This window comes from Trematomus bernacchii, unplaced genomic scaffold (assembly GCF_902827165.1).
Source record: "Trematomus bernacchii unplaced genomic scaffold, fTreBer1.1, whole genome shotgun sequence".
Classification (NCBI taxonomy): Eukaryota; Metazoa; Chordata; class Actinopteri; order Perciformes; family Nototheniidae; genus Trematomus; species Trematomus bernacchii.
The window spans coordinates 516,380-544,128 of record NW_022987855.1 but is presented as its reverse complement, the minus strand read 5'-3'; the positions used below and the strand labels follow the sequence as shown (position 1 = coordinate 544,128).

At 42.5% G+C, this 27,749-nt stretch overlaps 1 protein-coding gene across 1 annotated transcript in view; it reads right to left on the bottom strand.

Moving 5' to 3' along the window:
* Positions 1-15,084: 15,084 nt before the first annotated feature.
* Positions 15,085-27,749, bottom strand: part of LOC117469103 (alpha-tectorin-like) — a 37,083-nt gene continuing 24,418 nt past the window's right edge. The window contains exons 4-17 of the mRNA XM_034113479.1: positions 25,314-25,523; positions 25,065-25,148; positions 24,008-24,104; positions 23,728-23,869; positions 21,709-21,949; positions 21,280-21,457; positions 21,131-21,227; positions 20,984-21,046; positions 20,677-20,879; positions 20,243-20,365; positions 19,695-19,882; positions 18,365-18,519; positions 15,392-15,637; positions 15,085-15,266 (exon numbers count right to left, since the gene is read on the bottom strand). Coding sequence (XP_033969370.1) covers positions 15,086-15,266; positions 15,392-15,637; positions 18,365-18,519; positions 19,695-19,882; positions 20,243-20,365; positions 20,677-20,879; positions 20,984-21,046; positions 21,131-21,227; positions 21,280-21,457; positions 21,709-21,949; positions 23,728-23,869; positions 24,008-24,104; positions 25,065-25,148; positions 25,314-25,523 — 2,208 coding nt within the window. The 3' untranslated portion in view covers position 15,085. The remainder of the gene's footprint in view (positions 15,267-15,391; positions 15,638-18,364; positions 18,520-19,694; positions 19,883-20,242; positions 20,366-20,676; positions 20,880-20,983; positions 21,047-21,130; positions 21,228-21,279; positions 21,458-21,708; positions 21,950-23,727; positions 23,870-24,007; positions 24,105-25,064; positions 25,149-25,313; positions 25,524-27,749) is intronic.

Here is a 27,749-nt window from a genome sequence, read left to right as displayed (position 1 = left end):
GAGTAGTGCGGGGCTATTACACACTCGCAGTGACTCTATGCACAGAGGACTTGACTTTGAAATGCATTCATAATGCCTTTCAAACACATGTTGTTTGTCACAGTGAAGCCTGCGATGCTGCTTACCTGCCAGCAGGAGGAGCAGCTTCATGACTCTGCACAGAGGAAGAGGCACAAACACCGGGTTAACGCACGATAACACACATTAACAGCGTACACAATGAAGGGTCCTCGGCAGGAAGTGGTTCATACACTTCCTGAAGATTCAAAACAATGTTCTCTAAACCCGTCAAATGCTCCCTGACTGATTCCCTGATGTCACCAGTTTAGTGATGCAAAGAGGCTGTGAGCAAAACTGAGACATTGAGATAAGAAGACGTACTGGTGGTATTTAACTGAACACATATCTGGAAATCATTTCCCTCAGCTTCACTATTGTCATCCAATGAACACACTTTCACACGTTATGTAAAGAACGGGCCAACTCTGTCAGGGGCAGCACTGTGCACGAGTAACTTCAAACCTTTAATCATGTATTCACAATAATCATATGGAGGTACCTACTTAAATCATTGTCTTACTCCTGCATGACATGTTTAAAGTGCATTTTGTTCATTTATTGAAATGAACCTAGCAATAAAGCCAACTGTTTGGTATATGTTCAAGGTCTCCTGTTATACTATTTTTAGGCATATATTATAGGTTTCAGAGATATAAAAAACATGTCTCTGAAGTGCTTTGCTCCAAAGCCCAAACAGATCAATGCAGCCTCATCCCCCTCTATTTCAGGCCTGTGACTAAAGAGCTGATTCTGGGTCAGTAGTAGCTTCCAACGTACCCGAGCTGCTGCTGGCCACGCCCCTTTGTGAGTCTCCTGACACACCGGGACACATATTTATGTATGAAAGCATGATAGGTGACCTTTAACTTAATGCAATGAATGTTTTTTTTACAACTTAAAAGTGTTGTGTTTGTACTTAATAAACAAGTTGTTCCTACTCACCATACTAACTTAAAGTGGACCTATCATGCTATATTTGAATAATATAGTGTAGGACCATACCTATATAAGGCATATTTATACTTTTTCTTTTTCAAAATACCAAACAGATCATGCATTTTAGCCATGTCTCATTTCGCTCAATTTGAAAAATGTTAGCTCTGTTTTTGCAAGGGCTGATTCTGTGAGAACAGCACCACCTACAGGCCTGGCATATGTACTACAGTGTCTCCAGCGCTTTCGAACGGCAATGGCCGTGGCTGTCTCCTCCTGATTGGTGGAGTTGGCCCAATAGCCGTAGCGCCACCGTCCTGACGTCAGGACAGTGTTCAAATCTGGATCATTTTTTATCAGATCCATTGCAGCCCCTTTTTTAGAGATTTGGGTATGGAGGAAAATAGAGAGGGTTGTGTTTTCTGACACTTGGTGAGTTCCCTGGAACACCGGGGACACATATTCATGTATAAAAGACGTACAAAAGTGCATTTTGCATGATAGGTCCCCTTTAAGTTGGTTATTGTGAGGCAATGAGTTTGCATACTTTTTTTAATTTACAACAACTTATTAAGTTTTACTATGTACGTTCTTCTACAGCAAAAAAGTCTTTACCTCTATTAGTCTTCTGTACACTTTTCTGTACCTTAACCTGTTACGCACCTTCCGCCCGGTACCGGGCGGATAAACGCGTCATTTGCAGGAAACAACGTCTAAGGAATCTTAATATTGAATAAAACTATGAATGTGTTATATCCATGTAACGGGAAGAATGCCACAATGCTAGCACTCAGCCTCTGAATTAACCACGAGCGAAAAAATGTAACCTAAAACGGCACTTAAACTCACTCATAACTCCCTTATTACTTATCCTAGATGCACAACCAACCACTCGTTTTTGGTGTCCTGGAGACACTGAATCTAGTTGTGCCCTCCTCAACACTCAGTGATAAACATTCGCGACACTATAAACGAAAGCGTACATCATAACATGTGGAGCTTCCACATTTTCAACCCACAAACTCAGTTCAAACATTAAAACGTTAATCTCAGTTAGGAATGCTATGAATAATATTCACCATAATTCATCCACATTTCACTTCAGAAGTCAATGGAGAAACTGGTAAGACTTCAGCTGCTACCTGCTCCCCGTACGTTACTCAGAAAGCTCAGCATTCAGCATTCACATGCACCTCTCTTCAGGATTCTCTGTGTTTCTGAGGGGACTGGTCCCTGCACCGAGTCACAGGAGGCTTCCTGACGGAGATGCAGGACCGTGAGGAGAAACATAAGTGGAGACTCACCGTCTGGAGGTCCTGGAGGTCTGGGGCAGCTTATGCTTCTGTTTAGGTCCTGGTCCTGGTCCTGGAAGTCCTGGTCCTGCAGGTGCAGCTCTGATGTGGCGCTGTGTGTTTGGCGTCTGCTTTTATGCTGTTTCTTCTCTTCCAGCCCCTAAAGACTGATGCAAACATTCCTGAAAACATCTCAGTCTTGTACATTGCAGAACACTTTCCAGCCTCCGACAAGCCCAGGGCAAATACTTTGCTTTGAGGCTAAAGGTTTCAATCTCAATGACCTCTTAATATCAGTTTGTAGCAGCGGCACTCTGAGTGTGTGTGTGCGTGTGTGCGTGGGGGGGGGGGGGGGGGGGGTGGTCAGTGACACCAAACAGGGAGCTTAATCCACGAGATGAGTAACACAAGTTCAGTAATGAAAAGGCAGCCCCTCCCTCACAGAAGGACCCGCTCTGTGTCAGTCGGTGTCGGCTCATTCAGAGACACACATCCATTTAGAAAAAACTTGCATTACCGATATTTCATGTTTTTGGTGGATTTAAAAAATATATTCTGGATCCACATGCAGCACTTTAGCCTGGGGGGGTCACATGTGCAAAGGTCCTTCTCTATGTGCAAATATCCAACCCAGTCTCACAAGAACACGTGTAATAGCGACGTTGTTCCACAGGGCAAGACGTACTATGTTCACTAATATTGTCTGTTAGTGTGTGAGTGTGTGTGTGTGTGTTTGTGTGAGTGTGTGAGAGTGTGTGTGTGTGTGAGTGAGTGTGTGTGTGTGTGTGTGTGTGTGTGTGTGTGTGTGTGTGTGTGTCAATCGATCAATCAATCAATGTTTATTTATATAGCCCAATATCACAAATGTTACATTTGTCTCAGTGGACTTCACAGTTTGTACAGAATATCAGTATGACAATACGACACCCTCTGTCCTTAGACCCTCACATCGTACAAGGAAAAACTTCCGTAGAAAACCCACAGTTTAAAGGGAAAAATGGGAGAAACCTCAGGGAGAGCAACAGAGGAGGGATCCCTCTCCCAGGACGGACAGACGTGCAATAGATGCCGTGTGTAAATTTAAAAAACAATACATTTACAACATAGGTAGTCCAAATGTTTGGAAATGCATGTGTCTATAATAAGAAGATGAATCCACAAGGATATCCATCCAGGACTTATGATCCAGGACGACAGCAGCAGGCACAGCCATGACTCGCGATCCAGGGCTCATGATCCAGGACTCAGGACCACAGCAACAGGATCAGCCACGACTCAGGATCCCAGCGTAGATATACACCAAAAAGAAATTTGAGGAAGCTGGGTTATTCGGAACATGAGAGTACAGGTACAGACAGAGAGAAGGAAGAAGTAAGGTGTCCCCCGACAAACTAAGCCTATAGCAGCTAAACTAGGGGCTGAGTCTAATCAGCCCTAACTATAAGCTTTATCAAAAAGGAAGGTCTTAAGCGCACTCTTAAAAGCGGATAGGGGGTGTTTCTCAATCGCGAGTACGCTTGCTTGGTAGCACATGTCTGCCGAGCATCTTGCTTCAGAAGCGAGGCAAGAATACTTCCTGGCATTCGGAAAACGAAGTGTGGAACACGCTAGCAAGTGTGCAGGTGTGCGTCATATGAGAGGCCCCGCTTACATCTTCCGCCACAGATTTGGGGAAATTGGTCCGTGCGCAAAGCATTGTGGGGTTGCATCGTTATCAAACCTGTGACGTTTTGGGCCGTTTGGAGCATGTTAACTGGAGTTATGAGAAAACCGTGTTTCACGGCGACCATGTTGTTACCATAGCAACGACATTTGACGAAATCTCAAAACTTACACATATATGTGTGTCGAGGGCTTGACGGTTAGCACACATGGGAAATTTGAACACTTTTTACCATTTACACAGGAGTTATAGCAATATTGTGCTTAACGGCGAGGGATGCGTTGCCATGTCAACAGCTTTTGAGGAAAACTCACTATTGTCATATTGATGTGTTGAGGGCCGGACCATTCACTGTCATCTGAAGTCTGGTGCAGTTTGGACCATTTTCCATCGAGTTATGACAACACTGTGTTTCATGGCGAGGAATCTGTCACCATGGCAACGGCATATGATGACATCCCATAATTGGCGTAGAGCTGTTCAGGGCTAGGGTTAAGGACAAAGGAGCCTCATTCACTTTACATTGGGGTTGTTTGCGTGGTGCAGACACGTAAATGTAGCAAAGTTCGTGACTCCACCACGCACTGCGGTGTTAAGGAGTCGTGGTGGAGTCACGCATTCTGGTGAGACCAGGTTGGTCTTGCCACATGGCCTTCCCTTGCATAATCTCAATATTTTGTATTTGTATTTAAGCTACCAACGTGTAACAGAACCATGTCATGTTTGTTGTTCTCTGACACAAAACATCATGTTGAATCAGTCAAAAACAAGATCATTGCCATTGGCATGATGACTTCTGGTTTGGCACACAAAGTTCTGTAAGTAAGTTTCACTTCTTTCGGCTGCTAAACCTTAACTTGTTTTTCACTTATCATCTTGTGTAATCTTTATCTTGTGTTATTTCAAGCTTTTAATTCAGATTGACATGTATGGTATGGGTGTTAGTGTCCCAACAATTCTGTATCTTGTGTAAGTGTATCTGATTATTGCAACACAGCAGCTGCAAGAGAACTATCGATTTTTAGCCGTGTGATTCCATGGATTGTTTATTTTGTTATAACAAAGGTCAAATGTTTCTCAGCAGAAAGTTAACCATCCAGTTCAGCAGTTGATATGGGAGCACCAAAAACTGAAGTTCAGGAAAGAGCCAACGCAAAATACTTCTCTGCTCATGTCTTCTGCTTTAATTCCCCACAGCTTCCAATAAATAGTTTAAAAAGTTGTTTAGAATGAGTATGATGCTTTAAACCAAAGTGTTAATGACTGAAAACCCTGGTTAACATTCAGTCATGTGATTTTTTTTTAAAAACAAACAGTTATCAGAATCAGAATCAGAATATAATTATCATACCAGTATATGCACTTGGCTACCAAAACATGAATAGAGTGTGGTTAAAGTATGTGTGTGATGTCATGTCAATAACAACAGAGTGAAAAGGGTCAGGGTTGGGACAAATGTAATTTCCCCTTGTGGATTTATAAAGTATTTCTTAAATCTTTAGTCTTAATCCTAAACAATTGAAAACTGTTTGCTAAGGAAAGGTAGGGAAAGCTTGTGTTCAAATATTCAAAAAGGTCAAGGAGAAAAATGAGCCATCACAATACTGCAGATAGCTGCATGTCCAAAGAAAGTTGCCATTGAACAAAAAGTAAATAAATAATTAAATTACGATGGTTTGTGTAGTTATAGTACTCAGATCCTTGACTTACTGTGATTAAAAGTATCAAACATCAATGCAAAGATACTTTTTTTAATGAGTAATATGAGCAATTATTGCCTGTGTTCAAAATCCTACTTAAGTAAAAGTACAGGAGTCTTCATAAAGTATCATATGCTGTCTTGTACCTTGGTGGTACTACAGAATATGTGTTGTGTTTCTACTTGAATCTCTTTTTATATCCAAATCTTCTATGCACATAAATGTTTTTTTCTGTCTTTGTGAAGAAGTTTGGTCCAAAACCTGTTTGTTTTTGTGTGCTGTATGCAAACATAAAAAGGGGAAACTAACATCACCCTTTTCAAAGTTAGATCTAAACATCAGAGCTAGAGATGCTATGAGATACAAGACCACAGAGATGTGATTAGCTATGATATTGTGATACAATCATGGCGTATCTGCCCCTGAGGTGTGAAAGCATTTAAAGACAATGGTGACCTGATACAGTATCTACTACAGCTGTCGAATGTGTTTGAATGGACTTCTAAGAACTCAGTTTGATTATTTTTCATTATTAACTTCTAGATGATGACCACAGTGTTATCCAATCTTGTTTATAGTGCTTTATTGAACAGCGAATGGGGGCCAAGATTGTATCAAGAGACTTTAAGCCCCCTCACTGTCCCTGTTGATCCAAAGTGGCGGGACTGCAGGGCCCATTATCTAACAAACATGATAAGCTCCACTGTGCAAGTCACCACAGTAGCTGATAGGTTGGGATATTTCATTTCATTTTTATTTGTCCCGCTCATGGTACGCATAGCCAAATGTACAATAATTGCCAACAAAACATGTCTCTACACACCATTGAGCGAAAAGGAGCAGGGAGAAGAATAAAATCTTATATAACCTGCCCCTTTCTAAAAAAAACAAAAAACAAAATACAAATAGATGGTCTGCCCTTCATAATAAAAAAAATTGTTCACAGCCACACATAAGAGTACACCCTCATCTGAGTCCTACTGGAGAAGAAGGTGGAAAGCGGCACCTAATAATAATAATAATAATAATAATAATAATAATAACAATTAAAGCTGCAAGCAGCGTTGAGCGGGTCTTCGACGCTCCGCAGGCTGTTGTCCGCACGTCGAGGTGTGTGTCTAGGTGTCTCGAGGACTCGAACGTTGGCAAACGTGGAAAGTTTCAGGCCGATCGGACAACGTACATGGGATTTACAACAGTATCATAAACATTGTGTTTGATGGCGAGTGATCTGTCGCCATGGCAACGGCATTTGATGACACCCCATAATATGCCTAGATGTGTTGAGGGCTGCATCGTTATCAAACCTGTGAAGTTCTGGGCCGTTTGGACCATGTTAACTGGAGTTATGAGAAAACCGTGTTTCACGGCGACCATTTTGTTACCATGGCAACGGCATTTGACGAAATCTCAAAACTGACACATATATGTCTTTAGGGCTGTACCGTTAGCACACATGTAAAGTTTGAACACTTTTTTACCATTTACACAGGAGTTATAGCAATATCATGCTTAACGGCGAGGGATGCGTTGCCATGGCCGTGTTGAGGGCCGGACTAGTAGCCATCATCTGAAGTCTGGTGCAGTTTGGATCATTTTCCATTAACTTAAGACCAGTGGCGTCGCCTGGCCTGGGCATCCGGGGCTTTAGCCCCGAATGTTTTTTCTCTAGCCCCGAACAATTCTCCCTCAATAATATAATACATTAACCGTGCTTTACGTGAACCTCATCATGACACAAAAGAGGACGGCAGCACTGTAATTTCCCGTGTTCAGTGAATGCAACAGAGGCATGACACCAGACCAATCAGAGAGTTGCATGGAAATAAACGTGTGCTTGTGTCATTCAAGCTCGGCTCTGTGTGTGTGCGGCAATAGCGCATTTAGTGTGAGAGAGAGAGAGAGGGAGAGAGGGGGATGGAGGGACCGGTGCCAGCATGGACCGTGTTGTTAGCATCTGGTTTGCTAGCTGCACTAATGGACATAAGGAGCTGTTTCCACAAGAAGCTGGAGGAGAGTCCTCTCCTCTCAGACTGAGAGACTCAGGTGAGCTAAAGGACTCTCTGAGTGTTTAGATACATAACTTTAGTCTAAGTTATCTCAGTGGGTCTCAAACGGTTTGGTCACAAATTATTCAAAAGATTATTTCCGCGGCACACCTTCATATGATCATTATAGTTATAAAAAAAATAAGAGAATAAAGGAAAAACAGTTATGAAATACTATATGGCAGTAAAACAAGAATAGAGTTTAAAAGGGGAGTGATTAGTAAAATATCCATAAAGAAAAAGTAAATCTGTTTACAGTTCTGCTTCATATGGGTGTTGAGAGAGGTATCCATAGATCTCTTCATTTTGCTCTCAAAGTGCACCAGATTGATGCATTTAACTTCAATATTAAAAAAAAAATCTTCCTTGGGGAGCATCCCCCCGGACCCCCTAGAGGAGGTGAGCCCCCCACTCATAAAAAATACCACTTTACCCCTGCCTATATGCCATGAGCTGATTATCGAGCCTTCATTGTAACAGTCGCGGGTGTACTGTGTGTGTGTGCGTGTGGGGAGAGTTGCAGTAGAATATTCCACTGTAGTGCCGCCGCCACTGTGGGCTAAGCCCCGAATGTTTTCAGGTCCAGGCGACGCCCCTGCTTAAGACAACATTGTGTTTTTTGGCGAGGGATGCGTTGCCATGGAAACGGCATATGATGACATCCCATAATTGGCGTAGAGCTGTTGAGGGCCGGACCATTAGCCATCATATGAAGTCTGGTACAGTTTGGATCATTTTCCATTGACTTAAGATAACACTGTGTTTCATGGCGAGGGATGCGTTGCCATGGAAACGGCATACGGTGAGATCTCAGATTTCTCGTAGAGCTGTTGAGGGCCAGACCATTAGCCATCATCTGAAGTCTGGTGCAGTTTGGAACCTTTTCAATTGAGTTAAGACAACATTGTGTTTTTTGGCGAGGGATGTGTTGCCATGGAAACGGCATATGATGACATCCCATAATTGGCGTAGAGCTGTTGAGGGCTGGACCATTAACTGTCATCTGAAGTCTGGTGCCGTTTGGAACCTTTTCCATTGAGTTAAGACAATATTGTGTTTTTTGGCGAGGGATGCGTTGCCATGGAAACGGCATATGATGACATCCCAGAATTTTGATGGGCCTAGCATCGAGCGAACGCGAACTTTGGCGCCAAATCACGGCTGCGGCGTGCGAAAGAAAAAAACTTTCGTGATAACTTTGAATTGCCCATGTCTGGAGATGCTACCCGACGAATTTCGAGTGGTACGGATAAAGTCCCTGGGAGAAGATAGATTTTGCGCGGAGTACGAGAAATGCGTTAAATCGCATTTTTTCGACGCCAAATTCAAAATGGCCGACTTCCTGTACGTTATTTTTTACCCCTCCAAGAGGCTTTTTTGTTCGTCTCCGCACCCTAGATATGCGTAGCGAGTTTCGTTCGTTTACGTGAAAGTTAAAGTGGGGGGAGTTTACGTTAAAAACGGAAGTGGGCGTGGCCTACGCAATTTTTTACGCAAAGTTCCGGAACCAATTACATATCGCAAGTTGCACCACTTCTTCACATTTGGTGAGTTTTCACATGTGTTGCGGGGGTCAAAGGTTTATCGGTCGCTGCACAACCGATTTCAATAGGGTCTTCGCCGACCTAGGTCTCAGACCCTAATAATAACAAATTAGAAGCAAAAAGACATTAACCTCTTAAGCCCTGAGCCTGTTTTTCAGGTCTCAGGCTCGAAAATGACATTCCCAGAACAAATGACCATATCTTCCCTTCTAAAAGGGTTAAATTAATAATCTTTTTTCTCCCCGTTAGTATATGTTGGTAGTGCGTGAGGCCATATGTACAGATATGTACATGGGACATGAAAACAGTGCATCTCATATTGACAAAAATAAACCTCGCTAACCGAGTTTTCCAAATCACTCTAAAAATAAGCCGTTGTGATACACGTGTAGACAACATCTGCAGAATCATAAATGATCATTACATTGGGGTCATTAAACCATTATTTCGCTAAGATAAAAAACATTAAAGTTTTGGATTCTAGTGTAATTCACAAATGTTCCACCAGATGGTGCCACACACACCCAGGGGGAAAAGATGAGATATTAACCCAGTATTAAGTGGGCAAAATATGGGTACATTAGTGTTTAAAGTCGGGGGACCTGTTTTAATTCAGGACCAGGGTGAAAAGATAACACATTTACCCAGGAATAATTGTCTGAATCATGGGTATATTAGTGTTTAAAGCCGTGGGAAATGTTTTAATTCAACAGGAGAGGGTAATTCAATTGTTACCCAGGGAACAGGGCTGCAAACATGGCTACATGAGTGTTAAAATGCTGTCAAACTGTTTTAATTCAGTCACAATTGTCGTTTTTAGACGTTGTACATTGGACTCAATAAACATACAGAGTTATGGACATAAATGTGTCAGTATAGACGGGATAATGTACATATTCATAATATTTAATTAGTTAAATGTACAATGAGCTAAAAACATCAGAATCACTGCTGTTAGCAGGGTCTCAGAGACCCATAGACCCAGAGACCCAGGGTACAGCACCTCACTGTCTTACCCAGAAAACAGGGCTCTGATCAGGGCTAAAGTAATGTTATAAACTGGTGAATCTGTTTAAATGCAGGCAGCAGAGTCACTGCTTTTAGCAGGGTCTCAGAGACCCATTGACCCAGAGACCCAGGGTACAGCACATCGCTGTCTTACCCAGAAAACAGGGCTCTGATCAGGGCTAAAGTAATGTTATAAACTGGTGAATCTGTTTAAATGCAGGCAGCAGAGTCACTGCTTTTAGCAGGGTCTCAGAGACCCATATACCCAGAGACCCAGGGTACAGCACCTCGCTGTCTTGCCCAGAAAACAGGGCTCTGATCAGGGCTAAAGTAATGTTATAAACTGGTGAATCTGTTTAAATGCAGGCAGCAGAGTCACTACTTTTAGCAGGGTCTCAGAGACCCATAGACCCAGAGACCCAGGGTACAGCACCTCGCTGTCTTACCCAGAAAACAGGGCTCTGATCAGGGCTAAAGTAATGTTATAAACTGGTGAATCTGTTTAAAAGCAGGCAGCAGAGTCACTGCTTTTAGCAGGGTTTCAGAGACCCATAGACCCAGAGACCCAGGGTACAGCACCTCGCTGTCTTACCCAGAAAACAGGGTTCTGATCAGGGCTAAAGGAATGTTATAAACTGGTGAATCTGTTTAAATGCAGGCAGCAGAGTCACTGCTTTTAGCAGGGTCTCAGAGACCCATAGACCCAGAGACCCAGGGTACAGCACCTCGCTGTCTTACCCAGAAAACAGGGCTCTGATCAGGGCTAAAGTAATGTTATAAACTGGTGAATCTGTTTAAATGCAGGCAGCAGAATCACTGCTGTTAGTAGGGTCTCAGAGACCCATAGACCCAGAGACCCAGGGTACAGCACCTCACTGTCTTACCCAGAAAACAGGGCTCTGATCAGGGCTAAAGTAATGTTATAAACTGGTGAATCTGTTTAAACGCAGGCAGCAGACTCACTGCTTTTAGCAGGGTCTCAGAGACCCATTGACCCAGAGACCCAGGGTACAGCACCTCACTGTCTTACCCAGAAAACAGGGCTCTGATCAGGGCTAAAGTAATGTTATAAACTGGTGAATCTGTTTAAATGCAGGCAGCAGACTCACTGCTTTTAGCAGGGTCTCAGAGACCCATTGACCCAGAGACCCAGGGTACAGCACCTTGCTGTCTTACCCAGAAAACAGGGCTCTGATCAGGGCTAAAGTAATGTTATAAACTGGTGAATCTGTTTAAATGCAGGCAGTAGAGTCACTGCTTTTAGCAGGGTCTCAGAGACCCATAGACCCAGAGACAAAGGGTACAGCACCTCACTGTCTTACCCAGAAAACAGGGCTCTGATCAGGGCTAAAGTAATGTTATAAACTGGTGAATCTGTTTAAACGCAGGCAGCAGACTCACTGCTGTTAGCAGGGTCTCAGAGACCCAGGACACATCATGAGGACAGCCTAGAGACCTCCAAGAGGTGTCCCTAACAGTGGGACTCTGTTTATTTCACACCTCCAGGAGAGACAAGGGGGAAATCCACCTCTCTCTGCCCGCTCACAGAGCCCCGAAGGACGGACATAATTCACCGTTGGGATTATTGTGTTGCAACCCGGACCCGTTAGTGAGGGTACCGGGTTTGGTGTCATTCATGCTAGCTTGAGTAGCAACAAGCAGATGTTACTTACCTTGTCTTCTGTCTAATGGATAATAAAGTGTGGAGTTCCATACTGAACACACCGCCTCTGACTCCCTTTCATCGGCTCTACAACTGTTTATTTCTGGCCTTACAACAGACGGACGCCATTTTGTGCTTAACTTCAAGCGGAATCTTCCCAAACTCGGATCAAACTAAAAAAATAGGCAGTGCTGATCAAACATTATTCAAGATTCTGTTACTGTCCTGTTTATTTCTCTACTCAAAAGTTTGCAGAAATGTATTTTAGTGCACTGTCTAGCTTTGAGATCGTTTTTACAACAGACGGACGCCATTTTGTGCTTAACTTCAAGCGGAATCTTCCCAAACTCGAATAAAAAAATAGGCAGTGCTGATCAAACATTAACACACAGACACACACACACACACACACACACACACACACACACACACACACACACACACACACACACACACACACACGCGCACACTCATTGACTAAACGACTGAGACTCATGTTTCTTTTTCCCACTCACTTTATTAATTGTTTTTGGTTCCATTAGTAATAAAATCACAATAAAGGTACAACAGCGTGCTCTGAGGAATTACATCTGATCTGATCCTCTTCCTGGGTAGTCATCCACATTTCAGTTCTCATTCACTTCCTGTTTCCCTTCTTTAACACTCAGGTAGCTTTCAGGCTGTGCACATTTAAAAGCAGACAGTATATTAAAGAATAAATTATATATATATACATATATATATACCAGTGAACCCCTCTAAACCCTTCATTAGACACTTCTGTTATTTCACTAAGGTGTTACATTTCTAAATCTAATTGTTACATTTATAGATATAATTGCTCAATGACTGAATGGTATTCATACGTCACATCACTTGGTGGACTAACCCTAACCTTTCTGCGTATAGTAATAAAATCATCCTAATAAAACCCTTTTCTGATCACTTTTCTTCATCGGACACATATTAAGATGTTACATTTCTAAATATAATCCATGTATTACTAAATAAAGTAAAGTATGTTTGGCTCATAGTAATACAACCCTAGTAAAGGTACAACAGCGTGCAACAACCTCTCCATTGGGAATGACTTAAGTCTGATAATAATTCACTTCTTTAAAACTCACAACGTCTCAAGTTAAGACGCTTTGTGCTTCTTCGTGTTTTCATTTTTGATCTGCGCTTCATTTTATTCTTGGAAAAACAAATATATCAAATGAGCGTAGAGTTTTAGACCATGTTGCTGTGGATTGGGATCATTGTAAATAATACATCGATGTTTGGCTATACCGTCATTTGATCTGAGCAGTACTCGTATATGTCCTGATGTTGCCAGCAGTGACAGGCAATACGTCTCATCTAATCTGGGTCTAATGGCAGAGAGGTGATCTTTCACTGAATGACTTGTGTTGTGTAGGAGTTCCTCGTATCAGCTGATCCTGTGTGTTTCATTGGAGGGGATGTTGTTGCGTAATGCTGCTGTATGCTTCACTTCTATTATTCCCCTAAAGATGTTACATATCTCAATCTTATTATCATTGGACTAAATAAAGTAATACATGTTTTGCTCATAGTAATACAATCATAATAAAAGTACAACAGCGTGCTCTGAGGAATTACATCTGATCTGATCCTCTTCCTGGGTAGTCATCCACATTTCAGTTCTCATTCACTTCCTGTTTCCCTTCTTTAACACTCAGGTAGCTTTCAGGCTGTGCACATTTACAAACAGACAGTATATTAAAGAAGAAATTATATATATATATATATATATATATATATATATATATATATATATATATATATATATATATATATACTAGTGCACATAGTAAAAGAACCCCTTTTGATTATTTCCCCCACATCATAAAGAAGTTAAAACTCAGAATAACTGGAGTCCTCAGGAATAATCTCAGATAATGTGCCGGCTCAGTTTCACAGCAACAAGACCTTCATTTCCACCGTCAGGAATCAGCTGAGAACACAGAGACACTGCTGAGTCATGGTTTATACTTTGCTGCTTTGTGTTCATCAAGGAACTCGTTAAACATCGTGTTCATCAAGGAACTCATTAAACATCGTGTTAATCAAGGAACTCGTTAAACATTGTGTTAATCAAGGAACTCGTTAAACATCGTGTTAATCAAGGAACTCGTTAAACATCGTGTTCATCAAGGAACTCGTTAAACATCGTGTTCATCAAGGAACTCGTTAAACATTGTGTTAATCAAGGAACTCGTTAGGAAGAACAAATGAAGGAGCTGCCTACCATGCAAAGCTCTTCAGTTACTCCATCCCATAGTGATGATGGCCGCGTTCCCATCAGAGTGTTTAGCAGATCTGTGCCTCCTGCGAGCTGCCCCCCTACAGCTCTGTACACAGACAGGAAGTTAGCTTCACAGACAGGAAGTTAGCTTCACAGACAGGAAGTTAGCTTTACTCTGTGTGTAAGTATTCTGGGTGTTTCTCAATCGCGAGTAAAGCTGCTCCAGAACCACTATTTCAAGCATACTACGTCATCGAGTGCCGCCGAAGTACTGTTCCAATCTCCAGCATACTTGGAAATCTACCGAGCCCGGCGTACCCCGTTTGGAGAAATATCGAGTGTGCACATGAGTAGACTTCGCGGTCTTAAAATCCCCACAATGCTTTGCGCACGGACCAATTTCCCCAAATCTGTGGCGGAAGATGTAAGGCGAGGCCTCTCATATGACGCACACCTGCACACTTGCTAGCGTGTTCCTCTCTTTGTTTTCCGAATGTCAGGAAGTATTCTTGACTCGCTTCTGAAGCAAGATGCTCGGCAGACATGTGCTACCAAGCAAGCGTACTCGCGATTGAGAAACACCCACAGTATTTACTATAACTTCTCACAGGTGTATTAGTACTCTGTTTATTAGTACTCTGTGTGTTAGTACTTTGTGTATTAGTACTCTGTTTATTAGTACTCTGTGTGTTAGTACTCTGTGTGTTAGTACTCTGTGTTTTAGTACTCTGTGTGTTAGTACTCTGTGTATTAGTACTCTGTGTATTAGTACTCTGTGTGTTAGTACTCTGTGTATTAGTATCAGTGTATTAGTACTCTGTGTACTCTGTGTATTAGTACTCTGTGTATTAGTACTCTGTGTATGTGTACTCTGTGTATTAGTACTCTGTGTATTAGTACTCTGTGTATTAGTACTCTGTGTGTACCGGAGTGCAGGCCTGGCCCTGTGTGGGGCACAGCTCCAGTTTGCAGTGCAGGTAGATTTCACTGCTTCCTCCAGAGAACTCGAACATGTTGAAGGAGAAAACGCTGGACGTTCCCTGTCCGTTTCCCTGCATTTGCACCGTATCATCAGCAGGGTTCGGACATCTGCCCGGAGACAGGAAATACACAAGATGAAGTCTCAGAGTTTATTTTGTTCGAACAGTCAGAGTTTATTTTGTTCTAACAGTCAGAGTTTATTTTGTTCTAACAGTCAGAGTTTGTTTCCTCACCCGTTGATGATGAGGTAATATCGCAGATTACCGTCAGGTGATGCCTGATTGGTTGCCCAGCAGGAGTCTGTCACCATGGTGACCATGTTGGCGTCCAGCCCCAACGCCTCCAGCTGCAGCCAGACCTTCTGGTTCAGCAGGATCTCCGTGCTTGGGCCGACCGGCTGCAGGAGGCCGGCGTCACTGAAGGAGCTCATCGTCAGAGTGTAGCTCCACTCTTCAGATACGATGTGCTGCACTACAGAGCTGCACACACACACACACACAAACACACACACACACACACACACACACACACACATACACACACACACACACACACACACACACACACACACACACACACATACACACACACACACACACACACACACACACACACACACACACACACACACACACACACACACAGTTTATCAGTGTGACGCTTGGATCTGTGGTACATTAACCTGTTAAGCCCTGAGCCTGTTTTTCAGGTCTCAGGCTCGAAAATGACATTCCCAGAACAAACGACCATATCTTCCCTTCTAAAAGGATTAAATTAATAATCTTTTTTCTCAAAGTAATGATAAACCTGTGAGTTGGATGTAGAAAAGTCAGAATCAATATAGATGTTTTTTATTTTAAAGAAAATTCAGATTTTACATAGTAAAAAACTGTAAATTATTTTTTACTTATAGTGAAAACTACCCTTGGATGATGGGTTAGTAGACTAAAAGCATTAGGAATCCAAAGTACAACATATAATAAGTACCATGTATCAAGATTGATGCAAAACAAGTGACATTTGACCTTTTTAGAGAGATTTAGCAAAAAGAAACCACTTCTGGGGTCATTTGGGTAGATTTTCCATATCTCTGGCCCCCCTTGCTCAATTTTGGTGGTTGACACCTCTTTCTGACCGTTAGAGCCAATAGAATCGAAGGGGGAGTCCCCCACACACACATTGTGAAGAGAAGAGGTGGGGGCTTCGCGCATGTAATTTTCCATCAGAGTGGACCTATCTCTAGCTTTGACATCTGGAAACGGAAAAGCAGTTTTAATGCTTATGGATTATCAGAAATCATTTCAAAGGGACACAGACACATTGGATTAACCTATGGATTAACTTCAGCAGCGTTTTTATCGTTTTAATGCCATTGAAGACCACTTTGGAGAGATTACAGAGCCAAGGTAAAAATGTTAGCATTTTTAGCTACCTAGCGTCACCTGTTTTGATATCCGTTTTTGCTTATAACATCACAAATACGTATAATTCAGTGGTAATGTCGGTGTCGTTAGATTCTGTGTCACCTCACGATGTGAAACGATGTGTTGGATGTGGTGAAATGATAAATAATAAGATTTTGTGAGTGATTTTCCGTGCAGTAAGGTGTTAGCATTTTTCGCTCGTTGCTAATTCAGAGGCTCAGTGTTAGCATTGTGGGTTTTCTTTTGAAAAAAAAATTAAAATGATCAGTTAGATGAGTTTCTTCCCGTTACATGGATATAAAACATTCATAGTTTTATTAAATGAACATGCCCTCAGACACTGTTTCCTGCAAGATGTTGAGGCAGTGCCCCGGTACCGGGGTCTCTCGGGCTTAACAGGTTAAGGACCAGGTGACGCTCACCTCTCTTTGATCCTGAAGGACACACTCCTGACCACACACACACACACACACACACACACACACACACACACACACACACACACACACACACACACACACACACACACACACACACACACACACACACACACACACACAGTTTATCAGTGTGACGCTTGGATCTGTGGTACATTAACCTGTTAAGCCCTGAGCCTGTTTTTCAGGTCTCAGGCTCGAAAATGACATTCCCAGAACAAATGACCATATCTTCCCTTCTAAAAGGGTTAAATTAATAATCTTTTTTCTCAAAGTAATGATAAACCTGTGAGTTGGATGTAGAAAAGTCAGAATCAATATAGATGTTTTTTATTTTAAAGAAAATTCAGATTTTACATAGTAAAAAACTGTAAATTATAGTGTCCGTCCAAAAATTCTTTTTTACTTATAGTGAAAACTACCCTTGGATGATGGGTTAGTAGACTAAAAGCATTAGGAATCCAAAGTACAACATATAATAAGTACCCTGTATCAAGATTGATGCAAAACAAGTGACATTTGACCTTTTTAGAGAGATTTAGCAAAAAGAAACCACTTCTGGGGTCATTTGGGTAGATTTTCCATATCTCTGGCCCCCCTTGCTCAATTTTGGTGGTTGACACCTCTTTCTGACCGTTAGAGCCAATATAATCGAAGGGGGAGTCCCCCACACACACATTGTGAAGAGAAGAGGTGGGGGCTTCGCGCATGTAATTTTCCATCAGAGTGGACCTATCTCTAGCTTTGACATCTGGAAACGGAAAAGCAGTTTTAATGCTTATGGATTATCAGAAATCATTTCAAAGGGACACAGACACATTAGATTAACCTATGGATTAACTTCAGCAGCGTTTTTATCATTTTAATGCCATTGAAGACCACTTTGGAGAGACTACAGAGCCAAGGTAAAAATGTTAGCATTTTTAGCTACCTAGCGTCACCTGTTTTGATGTCCATTTTTGCTTATAACGTCACAAATACGTATAATTCAGTGGTAATGTCGGTGTCGTTAGATTCTGTGTCACCTCACGATGTGAAACGATGTGTTGGATGTGGTGAAATGATAAATAATAAGATTTTGTGAGTGATTTTCCGTGCAGTAAGGTGTTAGCATTCTTCGCTCGTTGCTAATTCAGAGGCTCAGTGTTAGCATTGTGGGTTTTCTTTTGAAAAAAAAATTAAAATGATCAGTTAGATGAGTTTCTTCCCGTTACATGGATATAAAACATTCATAGTTTTATTAAATGAACATGCCCTCAGACACTGTTTCCTGCAAGATGTTGAGGCAGTGCCCCGGTACCGGGGTCTCTCGGGCTTAACAGGTTAAGGACCAGGTGACGCTCACCTCTCTTTGATCCTGAAGTACACACTCCTGACCCCTGGCTGTGTGTACTTGCAGGAGAAGTCGATCTGGAACTGGTCTCTGCGGGTGATGACTCCGCCTGATGAGCTGTTCGAGAACATGATGGAGTTCTTGAAGACGATCTGGCTGTTGTTTCTCTGCAATGTGACAGAAAATGAGTTCATTTAACGGCCACATTATTCCAGTGCTCACTGCTGACGGTTCCATCCTGGCAGAGAACGGTCAGTGTTGGAGTTCACAGTCCAAACCATCCAGGTCATAAATCACATGGTCTATAATCAATAAAGGGAACTAGAGGAGATGCTCTCCCAGTATTTAATTAAAGTTAAACAGGGTGACTGAAGCCTGTGCCTTCCCTTCCATCGATCATAAAGAGGCAGAACAACCTTCCAGCTCTTCTGAGTTAGTGATGGGAATTATGGCTCTTTGAAGGGAGCCGGATCTTATGGCTCCGTTCCTTTCAAAGAGCCGTTCAAAAGAGCCGTTCAAAAGAGCCGTTTTTTAAAAGGGGGCGGGGTTACTAGGTTTATCTGCGAAATAATCACCAGAATAATGATTGACTGTATTGCCAGACCTAATGTCAATAATCGGCATTGTAAACATGACACAAGGTGGCGCCATATCCATGTCATTCATGTCAGTGAATGTACTTTGAATTTACCCTCTGTATGTGTTAAGTAAATAAAGTTGCCTTGCCTTGAATGAAATTCACGCAACTCTTAATATTAGATAGTGTGTTTTTAAGTGGCGATGGAGATTATTTGTTGACCCTGCTTTAAAGGATATTTTGCCTTTACAAATGGTGCGCTTTATCACTGCCTGGGTTTTGGTTGAAGTGAATCCAAATGCTGCTGCGTTTTCGCGTTTGGCTCATTTTCCATCCGAAAAACACGTCGTCTACCTGTCCTGTACCACTTGTTATGACTTCTCTCTCCGTTAAGACCAACCCCATCTCACTCCTCGTGCTGAAACCTACCAATCAGAGTAGGGGCGGGTCTTCACAGAATACGTTTGGGGAACAAAATCAAGCTTTTTAAAAGGTGAGTGGATTTTGGCAGGCAGTGAGTGCGGACCAACGATTGAACGATAACAAGAACGGCTCTCACCAAGTACGACTCGGTTCCCCTCGTTCGTACCAAAGAGCCGTTCAAAAGAATCGGCTCGTTCGCGACCGACACATCACTATTCTGAGTGCTGTGTCAATAACCAACTGAACAGGACTCAGTTAAAGCAGCTTTAAATGCTTCTCGTTTGCCCAAAAACGCTCTGAAGATAACCCGCCATGAGTCTAGAGGAAGTGTTAACCACGCACCATGACCTCCGTCCCGCAGGGGGCGCTGTTGTTGAACCTGAAGGTCACCAGGTGGCTCTGGGGGTCCATGTGGCCCTTGCAGCTGGGGTCTTTGAGCTGTAAGGTGGAGAAGTCGATGCCTTTGTCGTCCAGCAGACATCCAGCCAGAACCACAGAGGCCGAGTTCTGCCTGCAGACCGTGGGATCGCCTGCAACACAACGACACTTCAACGACACACCGACAATTCAACGACACACCGACACTTCAACGACACACCGGCACTTTAACGACACACCGACACTTCAACGACACACCGACATTTCAACGACACACCGACACTTCAACGACACACCGACACTTCAACATGGACTATAACGGGTAGTGGAGTTACTGACAGAATGTATTTGGCACTATAATGAAAGCTGTTTCTAAATTCCACACTAAACAATATGTTATTTCTGGCAGAGCTCAGCATCAAAACAGCTGTTAGCAGCAGGCTGGTGGTAAATAACCAAATCCCTAATTCAGACCAGTGCAAGCAGAGGAAACGGTGTGATATGCTCCGTACCTAAAGACTTGGTGGCTTTGTACTTGGAGGCGAACAGAGCCCGACAGAAGCAGCGGGTCGAACCGTGAACCTCTCCACAGAACTCATGATCACTGCAGGGCTGCTGACAGAGAGGTGGGGGGGCTGCACACACACACACACACACACACACACACACACACACACACACACACACACACACACACACACACACACACACACACACACACACACACACACACACACACACACACACACACACACACACACACACACACACACACAATGATTTACTTTTAAATTAACTTCATTCATTTCTCTGCTTCTTTACTATTTTCCCATTTTATTAGGGAGCCTTGGCTTCTGGTTACTTTTAGGATACATTTGATCAAATATGTCTGCTTGACTGCACGAGTTCCAGTGCAATATCCTCGAATGGAAATAGAGAATCTTACAGCAGCCAGTAGTTGACCTCCAGTCCTCCAGGGTCACGTTGGCTTCCAGGCTGCAGGTCTTGGCGTAAGCCTCCAAAAAGTGGCAGTCGACCCCATCCACTAACGGGTATCTGCACAGAGTGTGTGTGCAGGCGCTGATGTACGGCTCTGGGTCTGTGTGCTCGTGACAGGCGGAGAAGGGAGGCTGCCTCATGAGATTACAGCTGTTCAGAGGGAAGAGTTTTCCGTGTTACATTGGTTGATCTTGCAGAAACAACGCTGCTTATATGACATGACAAGACGAGGGTGTTCATGGCTCAGCTCTTACTGGTCGGTGGAGATGTTGCAGTTGATGGCGCTGTCGACTGAGTCCTGGTATTGAATCTCACAGCTAGAGGGAGACAAAGATCACATTACATCTGAACCCTAATCCACATTATGACAAATAGGTCATATCAGTCGGACTGAGCGGTACCCAGGGAGGCTGATAGAGGACTTCTCTGCAGTCGGGGTGGTGGTCCACCTGGAGTTGGAGGGGCTGCCACACAAACCCTCTACAGCTGCAGGAGGTCCTGGTGGATGTGAGGGTAGAATTAAAGCTGTCATTCAGAAATAAATATGTAATATTCAGTCCAGATTGGAAGTACTGTTCTGTACCTGTCACATGTGCGCTGTTGCCATCAAAGAAGAGAGTCATGTTGGAGGACGGGAACTTAGCAGTGACTCCAGTCTGGTCCTTGGAGAGCTCCACGCCGTGCATCAGCTGAGCTGTGCTGCTGAGCACCAGGGCTTCACCACCAACCTACACACACACACACACACACACACACACACACACACACACACACACACACACACACACACACACACACACACACACACACACACACACACACACACACACACACACACACACACACACACACACACACACACACACACACACACACACACACAGAGGGTTTGTGATACACCACCACAAAGTAACTCCTAGCAGGAATTGATCAGCATTGCTTGAGCAAACACCCCCATAACTACAACGTGCTAACGTACCCGAACTCTTCCTCTTTGCTCCAGATACATGGTCACACCTGGCAGCGACAGGATCAGGTGGTCCAGAAGAGGAACATCTGTACGCCGGCGCTCCCTGAAAGCGGCCATGAGGTTGAAGCTGGCGCTGCCTTCAGACTCCATCAGACTGTAGGCACAGCGATCCTGGACAGAGTGCACTGCTCCGTGGAAACCGATCACCGTGGAGCCCGTCACCGTGCACACCACTGGAGGAATAGCGCACCTGATGGACATTCAATTCAAAGGTTTTATTGTCATATGCACAAAGCTACAGTGTAGAAATGGCGATGACATTCTTCTGACCTGAGCTCCTCCAACGATGCAACATATATAATAAAAAGAAAGAAAAAAAAAGTAGTGCAAAAAGTCTATATACATGTAAATAGAATATGATATGTAAAAGAACAGATGGAGAGGGACTCACAGTCTGGGTCTTTCTAAAGACAGACATACTTTACACTCATCCTAAACTCAAAGGAAATGAATCCTTCTCAAAGTTCACAATATGACACAGAAAGGTCAGTAAAGTTACATTCAGCCGGTGAAACACGTACAAATATAATAATATCTCTCTCATAAATACGTGTGGAATACTAAACATCTTGAAGTATTTTATAAAACAGGGCATACAGTGATATTATGTTGCATTATGGGTAATGCTCAACTCTACTTGGGACAACCCGGATATCTGCGGTTTGGTCTGATTTATGGACGCAACACTACAATACTGATGGAGCTCGCCTCGGAGGATTTACACATGTGTAAAGTATGGAGGATAGGTCAAAGGATCACTTTATAGGAACACTGCACACACACCGAGACGCTGTGCATCCATCTGGATCTCTTTTCATAAAGTGTCCATCATGAGGCCCACCATGTCAAACAAGTGCAATGGGAAATAAGTGGAGAACGTTCTTTAGGATTTATAGACTGCACCATTCTCCAGCTGATAAGAAACAATAATGGATGGACTTAAAACCCCTTTCCACTGAAATGAGAACCGGGTTAGTTCGGACGGTTGGTTCTCAATGTTGGACCAATGACCTGTTCATTTGACAGCACTGTTTACGTCCCTGCATTTTCCAGACAAGCCAGCTTAGGCAAAAACTACAACAATGGCGGGCTGCATTGGAGCTGTGCTCTCGTTGCTCTTCTTCAGATCCAGGTTGAACTGTTCCCACTAGGATTCAGAGGCATTCACCGTTGCTTTAGTGACAGTCAGTAATTCACTGCTGACTGTCACTAAAGCAACAGATGTAGATTTCCCCAGTGATTCATATTTTGTTCAGTTTTAATGTACAATGTTTGACGTTAACTGCCAAACGTTTCCCTGTATCATATGGATGATGTTAGCATAGCCAGTCTGAAGAAGCAATAACCAGATTAAGAGCCAACAAACTAAATTAATCTTATTTAAAATATATAACACATGATATGAACATTAGATGGTTACGGCGTTTTAATTATTCACCATAAATGCTTTGTATGAGTACATGTTGCTATCATTGTGTCATTTTCCGTTTTATACCGGCGTTCTTTCAATAGGATTTCACTTGTGATCTGATATGAAAACTTGTGTAGCCTACAGTATGTAGTGATCACACCTGAAAGCTGGTATGAAAACAACAGGAGAACGGGTCGTGCTGCTCCTCAAAATGGGCCGTGAGAGCGAACGTATCTCTACGGCTCTAGTGATCTGACCCAGCCTCCACACAGATCTGGTTCTTGGTTCCAGTTCAGCAGTGCTCTGGTTCCTAACACGAACCAGTTTTGCTCATGGAAACAATGAAAGGACTGGTGAGCTATCGGGCACTAGCTCTGAACTGACCCTGGAACTGCTTTGGTGGAAAGGGGTAATAGAAATAGGAACAGATTCATCAATAACTGCAATAATCCTCAGGTGGATAATATCCTCACTCTCTCATGGAGGGTTCGATCACATGGGACACTTTATTCAAATCAGTCAGACCTTTATTCCTGATATAAAGAGCACATATTTACGTGTTGTCCGCTTGGCAAACCTCCTCGGGCCCACATGCAGTGACAGTAGAGAGGACTGCAGACAGAGAACAGAGTTCAACAGAGCAGGGCTCTGCGCTGGGCCCTAAGTTGGGCATCTCTGAACCCGGCATTATAGCGCCACCTTGGAGGAGAATGGAGGTAATGATATTACACTTCAGTAACTACAGGCAGAATTTAAGATAGGGAAACAACAGACATGTTTTAATATCACATTTAACTTAGAGGATCCCTTTCTTTGGGAACCCCCAGACCAGCTTACCTGAGCCTCTGCATCCACTCAGGTCTCGAAGCATAGCTGGACCTGCAGGAGGCTCCCAGGTATCCATCACTGTGCCACCGACTTTTGTAGAAATTTCCTAGTAAAGGATTAAACAGAATGTATTTGTATGCATATTATTTATTTAACAGGGACATTGCACACTAAGAACCATTTCTGTAAATGTGCCAGAGTTAGCCAAGAGGCTCTTTTACATCTGTAGTCCCTGGACAGATGTTTGAACCTTAAAAACACATTTAAAATAACAAGTAAATACAATGAGTGAAAACAAAGGTAACCTCAACACTGTACACATGAATGAAAGTGTTCTATAGATGCCACTTCTGATATATTTCCTCCGATGTTAGGACATGAAGTAACAGTGAGAGCAGTGGTGAGCTCCTTCATTATTCCAGATTGATATTTCTAGTGAACTCCTTTGTCCACTTGAGGGCAGGAAGGAGCAGAACCACCAGCCCCTGGTGCTGTGAGTCCAGCCTGCCCCCGTTAGCTCTGCATGCTAGCAGCTACATGTGTCACTGATAAGAACTCTCTTTGTCTTCAGACACATGATGCTGAGTGACTTCTGCTTCCTGAAACTCTAAGGCTGTGTATGACATTATTTCTGACACCTATCTCTGTTTAGAAGTGAAAATAAGAAGAGAGTTTTCAAAGGAGAGGCTTAGAGGAGCAAACAGACTGCACTTGATCTTCTCCATTCACCTATCCATGCTGAACTGAAAGCTGGTTCTGTATTCATATGAATGATGTCTGATAGTGATACAAAGGAATAATGGATCACACACAGCCTCAGTTCTCATTTCTCAGGGTGGTTAGGGTACAGAAGTCTTCTCAGGGATCAGTTCTCATTCAGAGTGAGTGTGAGGAAGGCTGGAAGACAGCAGCTTTCTAACAGAAAGCATTTAGGATATGAGTTTCCCTGGCACACAGAAACAAACAGGAAAACATTGCATTGGTATCGGGACCTGACAAATGGTAACTCTAAACATCGGTGAGGCTGAAGGGTTAGGGTTAGGTAACAGCCTCATGTCATACTTACTAAACTAGCAGGAAACGGACGGCCAGCATAATGATTTGTATGGCAAGCAGCTTGCAAACCATAATTGTAGAATGACCACTTCATCTGAAAGCAGGAACAGAGAGAGAAATATTAGGAACTGCTTCCAACATCTTACAAATAAACTTTGATTTGAAGTTGTCTTTGCCACACAATGTCTTTGAAATGTTCATTTTGTACAAACAGCTGGACAGCCAGTCAGTGTGTAACAGGGATCGGATCAGGACTCACATTCAATGTAGAACCAGTGAAGAACTTGAGAGCAACGACACCCAGTCCCTGGGTTTTGATGTTAGAAAGATAATAGTTAGGGCGAAATGTCGAATCACTCGTAATGTACGTCAGTTTGGTTGAAGCCACCTCGTTGGTCACCAGACAGTCAATGTCGTCCTCAGATGGGTCATTTTTTAAACAAACTTCATTCTTATTGCCGATCTTCACCTGCAAAAACAAAAAAAGGAACTACAATATGAAGGCTTTCGCTCCAGAACAGCATCGTTTCATCTCCTCAAATGTCTGAGCTGCAAGGTGTGCTTTTAGCTAGGGAGAAAAAGGATAGGATCAATTATGAGATCAAAACATTTCTCTCACTTTGGAAAAAACCTTTCTACAAGCCACTGTCCAACAAGTCTTTATGTCTCCTTTCATACAGAGACACATGTGGAATCAAAGAGACGCGTCCAGCTGCTCCAAACCACTTCCTGTTGGCTCTAGTAATGATCTGTCCCCACTCCATTGAACTGATCTGATCAGTGCCTGACCCCATAGACCCCATAGATCCCATAGACCCCATAGACCCCATAGACCCCATAGACCCCAGAAACCCCATAGACCCCATAGACCCCAGAGGGAAATGTTATGCTCACTTTCCAGCTCAGGACCAGACTCACAGTGATGCATTCTGGGACCAAGCCTGTCTCAGTGCGTCTGATATTGAATAATATGAGGGGAAACTTTTATAATACCCAAAATAACAGCTGGCACAAAAAGCACACACTTTAAACTTTGTGTCTAATACTCAATTCATTCTCTGCCTTTAGCAGCATGTCATTATTCATTTGCTCCCATATTTACAGGCTGACACGCTGAAAGGTAACAAACCGCTTACATCTATATATAAATACAATCAAGACAAACACACTAGTGACTGATTCTGAGGACTGTGAGTTAGTACATATTAAACAGTGAGTTATAACATATTAAACAGTGAGTTAGTACATATTAAACAGTGAGTTAGTACATATTAAACAGTGAGTTAGTACATATTAAACAGTGAGTTATAACATATTAAACAGTGAGTTAGTACATATTAAACAGTGAGTTAGTACATATTAAACAGTGAGTTAGTACATATTAAACAGTGAGTTATAACATATTAAACAGTGAGTTAGTACATATTAAACAGTGAGTTAGTACAGTGAGTTAGTACATATTAAACAGTGAGTTAGTACATATTAAACAGTGAGTTATAACATATTAAACAGTGAGTTATAACATATTAAACAGTGAGTTATGTGTAATATCTATAATACCTTTATTATGTGTATTGTTGACAGTTCTGATGTTTCAGTGGCCGTGTCAGACCTGACCTTTACCTCACCGACCTCTATTAAGCTTACCATTGATAAAAAGATGCTAAATTGTCTGTGAATGGAAAGGATGTATGTTTCCATCTTGTCTGTTCAGACATGTGAAACTAGATAGAACATTCTGAACTTTTGATCAGTTAATGAATTAAAGTATAAAGTTTGCATATTTGAAATTGAAATGTTTACTAAAACATGACATTGACAATGTGTTCTGCTTTCATGAAAAATGTTCATATTCCCTCTCTTTAAAATTACATATCATTACTATAAGTCTTTATTTGTTGTATTTTTAAACGTTACATTTTTTAATGTTCAATAATTAAAAGTTGAACAGTTGTGACCTCCTTCTGACTCAAAGAGAGAAAGGGGGAGACCACCTGATGCAAAGAGGGAGGAGGAAGAAGACTATAAAGAAAAATGGAGAAGAAGAAACGAGACAGCTTTAGGACATTTGACTTGTGAACCTGTTGCTTTTGTATTTTGACTTGGTGTCTTTGTTATTTTTTAGGATTCTTGTAATCCTCTATTTTTGTTAAAACCTTAATAAAACCGGTTTGTACTTTTTACATTTCGACCCAACTCCTGGTCTCTCTGGTGGTCTCTGAAGGTATCTGCTTGGTCTTAGAGTGAGGTAAGAACACCCTTCCCTAGAAAAGGCTGACATTAGTTGATCATTTGTATTTGAAATAGAATAGAAACCCTGTTTAAGTTAAACTTATATTATAGTTTCACATTGGTTACTGTGGTTGAGGCGGTTTTGATTGATGTTGAAATATGATATAAGCTCTGTTGATGTCGTAATGTCACTGCTGTGATATTAATGTTTGACTCTGGCTGTGTTTGATATTACATTTGCATTGTTTTAATTGGTATAAGGGGATCACAATTGGGGGTTAGGGACTGTGGGTCCTGAAGCTGCCTTAATTACCAAGGGGTCTCCCAACAACAGAGGGATTCTCCTCCAGGGGCAGTTTAGATACTGCTCTGGGGTTCTACCAGCCCACCAACACCTACTACACTATACACTCCGTTTTGCTATCCTTGCGGTCGGACATCCGAAGCTGGAGTGCCTAAAATA